Genomic DNA, 9,414 nt, shown 5'->3' with positions numbered 1-9,414 from the left:
GGACAGGAGAAGCTCCAGGGACACCTCAGAGCCCCTGCCAGGGCCTGAAGGGGCTCCAGGAGAGCTGCAGAGGGACTGGGGACAAGGGATGGAGGGACAGGACACAGGGAATGGCTCCCAGTGCCAGAGGGCAGGGATGGATGGGATATTGGGAATGAGGAATTGTTCCCTGTGAGGGTGGGCAGGCCCTGGCACAGGGTGCCCAGAGCAGCTGTGGCTGCCCCTGGATCCCTGGCAGTGCCCAAGGCCAGGCTGGGCAGGGCTGGGAGCAGCTGGGACAGTGGATGGGATTTAAGATTCTTTCCCCCCAATTCCATTCTGAGATTCAGCTGTCTCTGCCCACCAGCCTCTTCCCTCCCCTGCAGCAGACAGAAGCAGCAGGCTCTGCTTGTTGAAAAATAAATATTTATTTACATTTGAAAAGAGAGTTAACGTGTAAATTGGTCTCGTGGGGGTTCCATCGATCCAGGACCGTGACTCCAGGCTGGTGCAGCCTCTTTGCTTCGTGTGCTCGAGGCAGCTCCTCCCTCAGGCACTGGGAGAGGCTCCCCCAGCCCCTCGGGGAAGCAGCAGGGCCTGGAGAACATCCTGTGTCCATGGAGAACATCCTGTGTCCATGGGCACCTCCTGGAGCTCCCAGCTGCCTCCTCCTGCCTGGAGGGGACTCGTGCATGGCAAAGGAAGGGATGTGATGGGAACGAGCTCTGGCAGTGTCTGTGCTGCTCCCATGGGCCAGAGTGAGGGGCTGGGGCTGGGGGTGTCTCCAGCTGCTCTGGGCTCCCCCAGGACCAGGACAGGAGCAGCCCTGCTCAAACCACAGCACCTCTGCTGCTTCTCTTCCTCCTGGGCTTCCCGGGATCCGCAGCCTGCTTGGCCAGGGCAGGAGGATGCTTTGGCACCCCCCTGGAAAGCAAACTGCCAGGATTTTATCCTTTGGTTCCTGAGCTCCTGCCAGGCTGGCAATCCAGCTTTCCCTCCACAGAGCAGGGGAGGCTGGGCTGGGTGCTGAACCTGGCATGGGGGAGGTTGGGCTCTGCCCCAGTGAGCTGCTGCTCTCAAATCCTTCACTCCCAGGTGGTTCTGGGGCTCCATCCTTGGCTCTGCCCATGGCAGGGGCACCAGGGGTTTGGGCAGCGAGGAGGGGATGGGAGCTGCTGCTCTGTGTCAGTGATGAGGGTGGGAGCAGGAGCAGCCCCTCGCTGTGCAGAGCTTCACAGGGTGGCTGGGGATGCCTGCTGAGATGGTCCTGGGCTGGGACACGGGGACAGGGACAGGCTGTGCTGTGGCCCAGGGTGTGGCAGCATCTCCCATTGCCCCTGCAGGGCCAGGCTGCCCCTGCCTGCTGTGGTCCCACAGGTGCCCAGGGCGGTGTGGGTGTCCAGGGGCTCCCTGTGTGTGGGAGGTGTCCTGGGGAGGCTGCCAGGCAGGGGAGAAGCACCAGGGCTGCCCACACAGCAATGCCTGGCAAGAGCCAGAGGTGCCACCTCCCCTCGGGTCACAGCAGGAATGTCCCTTCCAGCAGCTCCCGTGTGGCACAGCCAGACACCTGTGCCACGCTGGCCATCCCGGGTGGGCACTGCCCAGCACAGCTCCCTGCAGCCCCTCTGCCCTGGCTGTCACCCCCTCACTGGGCACAGCAGAGCACCGGGTGGTCGAGCTTCCACAGCTGCCACTTCTTCTTCATCTCAGACTTCACCTGCCATGGAGGGAGGGAGAAGGGGCTTATCCATGGCTGTGCCCTCCCTGCAGGCACGGGGTGGGGTGGGCAGGAGGTGCCAACAAGGACAGGACAGACACAAGGACAGGGCCAGGGATGTTACCTCCTTGTTGGCAAAGCAGTAGAGCACAGCCACCAGGAAGCCCTGTAGGGAGAGCCAGCAGTGAGTCCCCTCCCTGCTGTGCCTCTCCTGGGGCTGGGATGGGCTTAGGCTCCCCCCAGGCCACTCCTGGGTGTTTTTAGGGCCGGGGTCCCCATGGCAGCAGTGCCCAGAGAGCACAGGAGGCAGCAGCACGCCCTCAAGGACAGAGGCAGTGCTGCCCTTCCCATGGAAGCACCGCAGAACAAGCCCAGAGAGGGAGCCCCTGATCTCTGCTCCGTGGTGTGCCCAGAGCAAGGATTTGTTTCACTCCCCCCTCACCTGGAAGGAGTTGAGGAAGAGGGTGAAGAACACCTTGACGTAGCGCAGGATGCCCGTGGTTTGCTCGTCTGTGGCGAAGATGAAAACGACCTCGTGGATCCCAAAGAGGGGAATGAGGGTCAGGGTGGCTTTGGCCAGCCTGGGGGACAGCAAGGGGACAGCAAAACTCCCAGTTAATCCCAGGGTGGTCGTTGAAGGAGATGCAGGAGAGGCCCGGGGAGGGGTAGTGTCGCAGACATCTTTTATGGAAAATCGTTTCCTTAGGATTTTTCCTCCTGAGAAGCTGAGAGGCCTCAGGAACAAAATGTAAACAATGATTATCTGCTGCTGTGGAATGCAACAGGTGCATCTGTGATTGGCCCATGTTGGATGTTTGTAATTAATGGCCAATCACAGCCCAGCTGGCTTGCACAGAGAGCCAAGCCACAAGCCTTTCTTATCATTCTTTGCTATTCTATTCTTAGCCAGCCTTCTGATGGAATCCTTTCTTCTATTCTTTTAGTATAGTTTTAATATAATATATATCATAAAATAATGAATCAAGCCTTCTGAAACATGGAGTCAGACCCTCATCTCCTCCCTCATCCTGGAACCCTGTGAGCACTGTCACAGGGCAGGGGTGTGGCCCACCTCAGCTTGTAGTCGGCGTAGCCCTTCTGGTTGGCGCGGAGCTTGGCCAGGATCACCTTGAGGATCCGCATGAAGATGAGCAGGTTGATCTGGGAGGGGGAGACAGGGCAGGGGCACACAGAGCCCAGCACCCCCGTGGAGATGGCACCCCCTGCGCTGCCGGGGCTGCTGCTGCCCTTCCTCCCCTCCTGCCATCCCAAAATCCCTGCTACAAAGCAGCAGAGCCACCCCCAGCCCCTTCCCTTGGGGTTCAGCACCCCAGATTCCTTCATGAACCCCCAGAACCAGGGTCAGCAAACTGCTGAACCCCTTGAGCATTTGGCTGGTCCTTGCAGGCCAGCTCTGCCTCCTGGCCTCTGCTGGAAGCTTCCTGGGGCCAGGGGCCAGGGGCTGAGCTGCTGCTGTCCAAACAGACCCAGGGCTGGCAGCTGTTCCCTACCAGGGAGGCGAGCAGGATGGGGATGCGGATGATCCACCAGTAAGCCATGTTCTCATTCAGGGCCCAGCACCTGAGAGAGGGGAGGAGAGACAGCACCATCACCATGGGCTGGGGCAGCAGCATCCAAGAGCTTTCCAACCCAGCCAGGGGGCTCAGGGACCCTCAGCAGCCTCTGAGCATCCCAGCAAGACCCCCTTCCATCCATCCCTTCTTTCATCCATCCCTTCTTTCATCCATCCGTCCATCCATCCATCCATCCATCCCCCATCCATCCATCCCTCCATCATCCCTCATCCCTCCATCATCCATCCATCCATCCATCCCCCATCCCCCATCCATCCATCCATCCATCCATCCATCCATCCATCCATCCATCCATCCCCCATCCCCCATCCATCCATCCCTCCATCATCCATCCATCCATCCATCCATCCATCCATCCATCCATCCATCATCCATCCATCCATCCATCCCTGTCCATCCATCCCCACTCACTCCGCGTTCTCCTTCAGGTACTTGGCAGCCATCCAGGGCACCACGAACACCACGGGGGTCCCTGCAAGTCACACAGCAAACCCTGTAAAACCAAGCACCCTCCTGAGCTGAGAAACCACCCCCGTGCTGGGGGGACCCCGGGGTGGCAGAGCCCCCACCCTGCACCCTCCTGGGACCGTGGTGCCCCTGGGTGACACCGGGCTCTGTCCCCTCCCCACAGCGCGCCCAGGAGGCCCCTACCCCAGCCCAGGTAGAGGTAGAGCCTGTAGTAATTCTTCTCGGAGAACACGGCCCCGATGAGCAGCTTGTAGAGGTAGACAGCTTCCACCAGGAACCAGTAGTGGTTGGCCAGGATGCAGTACTGCATCAGCACCTGTGCTGCACGGCACCCCAGCGCTGCCTGCCACGGGAGAGCCACCCCATGGTCACCGTGGGCACCCCAGGAGCTCATCCACGGGGGGGTGGTGCTGCACAGGCACCCCAAGAACCCTGAGAGCCACCCCATGGAGCCACAGGTACCCTGAGAGCTGCCCCACGCTGCACAGGCACCCCCAGAGCTCACCCACCAGGGGCACGGGGGGCACCAAGGGCTCATCCCTCAGGTGCCACAAAGGCCCAGAGCACACCCAGTGGGTGCACAGGTACCCCAAGAGTTCACCCACTGGGTCATGGGCAGCACAGGCACCCCAAAAGCGTGCCCACCATGTGGATGGGCACCCCAAGCCCTCATCCATCAGGTGCATGGGTGTGCACCCTGATTTTTTAAGATTTTCTAAGCCTTCTGATGGTTACATTCTTGTAACGAACTTTCTGTTTACATTCTCACACACTTTCTGTAAATAACTCATTGTTTTGCATTCTTTCACAGAAGAGAAATTTGATGGACTGTTGGTTTGTCCAGTGTCATTGGAGAGGTGGCACTTTCACCCTCCAATCCACTGGCACTTTTAGAAATCTATAAATGTTAGAGTCAGGTAATAAACTTCCCTTTTCTTCACCTTGAGAGCAGCACTGTGTGCTCGTGTTGTTTCGTGTCCTATAGTGACACATGGGCAGCACTGGCACCCCCAGAGCTCACCCAGCGAGTGCACAGGTACCCCAAGAGTTCACCTGCTGGGTCATGGGCAGCACAGGCACCCCAAAAGTGTGTCCAGTGTGTGGATGGGCATCCCAGGACCATGAATAGCACCCCAAGACCTCATCCATCAGGTATATGGGCACCCCAGGACCATACACAGGCACCCCAAGACCTCATCCATCAGGTGCATGGGCACCCCAGGACCATACATAAGTACCCCAAGACCTCATCCATCAGGTGTATGGATACCCCAAGACCTCATCCATCAGGTGTATGGGTACCCCAGGACCACCACAGGCACCCCAAGACCTCATCCATCAGGGATATGGGCACCCCAGGACCATACACAGGCACCCCAAGACCTCATCCATCATGTGCATGGGCACCCCAGGACCACCACAGGCACCCCAAGACCTCATCCATCAGGGATATGGGCACCCCAGGACCATACACAGGCACCCCAAGACCTCATCCATCAGGTGTATGGGCACCCCAGGACCACCACAGGCACCCCAAGACCTCATCCATCAGGTGCATGGGCACCCCAGGACCACCACAGGCACCCCAAGACCTCATCCATCAGGGATATGGGCACCCCAGGACCATACACAGGTACCCCAAGACCTCATCCATCAGGTGTATGGGTACCCCAGGACCACCACAGGCACCCCAAGACCTCATCCATCAGGGATATGGGCACCCCAGGACCATACACAGGCACCCCAAGACCTCATCCATCATGTGCATGGGCAGCACTGGCCCCCCCAGAGCTCACCCAGCGGGGCTCTGGGGCTGCATGAGCACCAATCCCCCCCAGCCCTGCCCAGGGCGAGGCTCTCACGCTGTCCCCAGCCCAGCGCTCACCTCGTGGCTCAGCAGAGCCTCCCAGTCCGCCACCTGCACCAGCTCCACGCCCCAGCGCCGCTCCAGCAGCGCGTCCTTCACCATCACCGAGGTGGCGCGCAGCCCGAAGGAGGCGAACAGGTTGGCGTGGATGTAATTCCTGGTGCAGCGCAGGTTCCTGCGGGAGCGGCGTCAGGCGGGGCCGCCAGGCGGGCAGGGAGCAGGGGCAGGGCCGGCTCCTACCTGCAGGCGGTGAGGATGAGCAGGGCGGAGATGAGGGTGAGCAGCGACAGCGAGTAGCCCACGGTGTAGAGCACCTTGAAGCTCACCATGAGCCGGCGGGCGCCTTCCTGCAGGGGAGCAGAGCCCCGGGTGAGTGCGTGTCCACCCCGGCCAGGCTGCCCCGGCCATCCCAGCCGTGTCCCACCTCCTCAGCGGTGACCTCCAGCTCATCCTCGCACTGGGAATAGTCCCTCCAGGGCTGGCTGCCGTTCACTGTCACCCACTGGCCGTCGGTGCCGCACCTGCGGCTCACCAGCCCGTGTTTCACTGCGGACACCAAGCACAGGCACAGTGCCCCAGGCTCCCCAAGCACAGGCACCGTGCCCCAGGCTCCCCCAAGCACAGGCAGAGTCCCCCAGGCTCCCCAAGCACAGGCACAGTGCCCAAGGCTCCCCAAGCACCGGCACGGTGCCCAAGGCTCCCCCAAGCACAGGCACGGTGCCCAAGGCTCCCCAAGCACAGGCACAGTGCCCAAGGCTCCCCAAGCACAGGCACAGTGCCCCAGGCTCCCCAAGCACAGGCACGGTGCCCCAGGCTCCCCCAAGCCCCTGTCCCAGGATGAGGGATCTGTCCCTGCTCAGCTCTCCAGGGCAGGCACGGGCAGAGCTGGCTCTGCTCTGAGCCCCGGTGTCCCCTCACCCCGGCTCTGCTCACGGAGCCCCTGTCAGGGGAAAGGAGAGGAGCCCAGAGAGCCTCTCCAGCCCCAGAAGGGCCTGGCCCTGGATTCCAGTTCGGGGATGGCAGGAGAGCATCCTCACCTTTCTCAAACCAGGGCAGGTAGAAGGGGCAGGAGACGTTGACGGCGGTGCCGGGGCTCCCGTCGGGCCAGCAGGCGTACATGTCAAATGTCCTGTTACAGAACAGCCCTTCCGAGGGCAGGACAGGGACAGGGACAGCCAGTGCTCAGATTGGTGGCACAGACACACCGAGCCCTGCTATCCCAGCACCTCTGAGGGGGTTGATGCCACCCTGAAATGGGCCCGTGTGCCCCACAGCAGCCTCAGCCCCCGGGACACCCAGCCCTGGGTATGCCATCGGACACGTGGAGATCCTTGTCAGTCCCGTGGGTGACCGGGGCAGGGGACACTGGAGAGGGACAAGCCCCAGCCCTGGCTCTGTGTACCTGCCGGGTAGGGCTCGCTCGCCATCCTCCTCAGGCACTCGTCACGGTACCGCAGCCACTCCTCGAAGGTCTTCTCCAGCACCTTGGCCCCGCCGTGCTGCAAACCCAGAGCTGGGTCAGAGCCTGCAGAGCCCTGAGAGCCCCCGGGAAGCGCGGCCACAGCCGGGGCTGGGCAGGAGCCGGGATGGAGCCGGGATGGGGCCGGGATGGGGCCGGGATGGGGCCGGGATGGGGCAGGGATGGAGCCGGGATGGGGCAGGGATGGAGCCGGGATGGGGCAGGGATGGAGCAGGGATGGAGCCGGGATGGGGCAGGGATGGAGCCGGGATGGGGCAGGGATGGAGCAGGGATGGAGCAGGGATGGGGCAGGGATGGAGCCGGGATGGGGCCGGGATGGGGCCGGGATGGGGCCGGGATGGGGCTGGGCAGGAGCCGGGATGGGGCCGGGATGGGGCCGGGATGGAGCAGGGATGGGGCCGGGATGGGGCAGGGATGGAGCAGGGATGGAGCCGGGATGGGGCCGGGATGGAGCCGGGATGGGGCAGGGATGGAGCCGGGATGGGGCAGGGATGGAGCAGGGATGGGGCCGGGATGGAGCCGGGATGGGGCAGGGATGGAGCAGGGATGGGGCAGGGATGGAGCCGGGATGGGGCCGGGATGGGGCTGGGATGGGGCTGGGCAGGAGCCGGGATGGAGCAGGGATGGGGCCGGGATGGAGCCGGGATGAGGCCGGGATGGAGCCGGGATGGAGCCGGGATGGGGCTGGGCAGGAGCCGGGATGGGGCCGGGATGGAGCCGGGATGGAGCAGGGATGGAGCCGGGATGGGGCCGGGATGGGGCCGGGATGGAGCAGGGATGGGGCCGGGATGGGGCTGGGATGGGGCAGGGATGGAGCCGGGATGGGGCAGGGATGGAGCCGGGATGGGGCTGGGATGGGGCTGGGCAGGAGCCGGGATGGGGCCGGGATGGGGCCGGGATGGAGCAGGGATGGGGCCGGGATGGGGCCGCCCCAGGGTCAGAGCCCGGCAGTGCCAACCCCGCTGCCCCGGCCCCAGCCCGGCGCTCACCGGCACGGAGGAGAAGAGGCACAGCCAGGCGAGCTGGACGAGGCTCCGCAGGGATCCGGCTCCAGGCGTGTCCCCCATGGCCGCTCCCAGCCTGACCAGCGCTCCCAGTGCCGGGGCGCGTCTCAAACCGGGCCGGGAACCCCGATCCTGGGGAGAGGCGGAGGAGCGGGGGCGGCTCGGCTCTGCGGGGGCACAGATTTGCTCCCCAAGCCAGCAGAAGAGAAGGTCCTGGCCATGTCCTGGGAGCCAAAACCTCGGGCAGCACCAGGCAGAGCAGCCGGGGTGTAAATGAATGTCACGTCTGGATAAGCCTGCTCAGCTTCCAGCCCCGAGGGGAGCAAACGGCACCGTGACAGCCCCGGTGGCACCCCCGTGCCCCCCTGGGTGAGCCGGGAAGAGGCTGCAGGGACGGGGGGCAGCGAGACCTCTCTGGGGTCCCCTGGGCCCGCACCCCGGCCGGGCTGGGACCCCCATGCCCGCTGTGCCCCAGCACGGCCCGCCCGGTCCCGCCGGCCCAGACCCCTCGCAGCCCGGCCGGGGCTCGGGGCAGGAGCGGCTCCGCCACCCCCGGGGCTCCCCCGCTCCTCCGAGGCTCCATCGCTCCCAGCCCGATCCCAGCCCGGCCCCCCCAACAGCTCGGACCTCCCGGTTCGACCCCACGAGGGTCCTCAGCCGGTCCCCCTCGGTGCCTGCGGGGTCCCGGGGCTCCGCCGCTCCCTCCGCCCGCTTACCCGGCTCCGCGGGACCGGCAGTCCCGGTGTCCCGCTGCTCCCGGTGTCCCGGGGTTCCCGGCAACCTCGGTAGCGCCGGTGTTTCTGGCAGCCCCCGTGTTCCCGGTGTTCTCGGTGTCCTGCTGTTCCCGGTATTCCCGTTGTTCCCGCTGCTCCCGGTGTCACGGGCAGCCCCGGCTCCGCGAGGTGAACGCGGCGGTGACCGAGCGGCGTCTGCGGCGGAGCCGCCTCCTGCGAGCGCCGTGCCCCGACGGGAGGCGGCTCTGGGGGGGCCTCGGGGGGAGCTCGGGGGCGGCACCGCCTCCCGGGGCTCCGGGGGCCCCGCGGGAATCGGGGGGTCCCGGTGCCGCCGCCCCCACGGCCGCGGAGCTGCAGCACGGAGCCCCCCGGGAAACACACGGGGATGGGGGAACAGCCTTGTCCGGGGTCCCTGATGAGTCACACGGGGATGGGGGCACAGGTCCAGGTGCAGCCCCACTGAGGGTCCCCAGCTGCATCACACGGGGACAGGGATGGGGGCCCAGCCCTCAAACCGCGGGGCACAGGGAGCAGATCGAGGATCCAGCCCCCTTCAGTCTCTGCAGAGCC

At 64.4% G+C, this 9,414-nt stretch overlaps 1 protein-coding gene across 1 annotated transcript; it reads right to left on the bottom strand.

Annotated features, from left to right (window-relative positions):
- Positions 1-388: 388 nt before the first annotated feature.
- Positions 389-9,019, bottom strand: LOC134426329 (glucagon receptor-like). The gene is made up of 14 exons (XM_063171260.1): positions 8,827-9,019; positions 8,096-8,242; positions 7,029-7,125; positions 6,664-6,771; positions 6,051-6,172; positions 5,867-5,973; positions 5,645-5,801; positions 3,943-4,102; positions 3,703-3,763; positions 3,208-3,277; positions 2,769-2,857; positions 2,139-2,277; positions 1,821-1,862; positions 389-1,696 (listed from the first exon to the last, which is right to left on the bottom strand). The coding sequence occupies exons 2-14, from the start codon at positions 8,171-8,173 to the stop codon at positions 1,625-1,627; spliced, it is 1,302 nt and encodes a 433-aa protein (XP_063027330.1). The 5' UTR covers positions 8,174-8,242; positions 8,827-9,019; the 3' UTR covers positions 389-1,624.
- Positions 9,020-9,414: the final 395 nt, after the last annotated feature.

Source organism: Melospiza melodia, chromosome 18 (assembly GCF_035770615.1).
Source record: "Melospiza melodia melodia isolate bMelMel2 chromosome 18, bMelMel2.pri, whole genome shotgun sequence".
In the NCBI taxonomy this organism is placed as follows: Eukaryota; Metazoa; Chordata; class Aves; order Passeriformes; family Passerellidae; genus Melospiza; species Melospiza melodia.
This window is presented reverse-complemented; position numbering and strand designations above follow the sequence as displayed.

Coding starts and splice junctions, on each gene's coding strand:
- LOC134426329 (XM_063171260.1), bottom strand. CDS start 8,173: ATGGGGGACACGCCTGGAGCCGGATCCCTGCGGAGCCTCGTCCAGCTC. Junction 6,772..7,028: donor GAGCGAGCCCTACCCGGCAG/GTACACAGAGCC, acceptor TGCCCTCGGAAG/GGCTGTTCTGTAACAGGACA. Junction 2,858..3,207: donor CCATCCTGCTCGCCTCCCTG/GTAGGGAACAGC, acceptor TCCCCCTCCCAG/ATCAACCTGCTCATCTTCAT.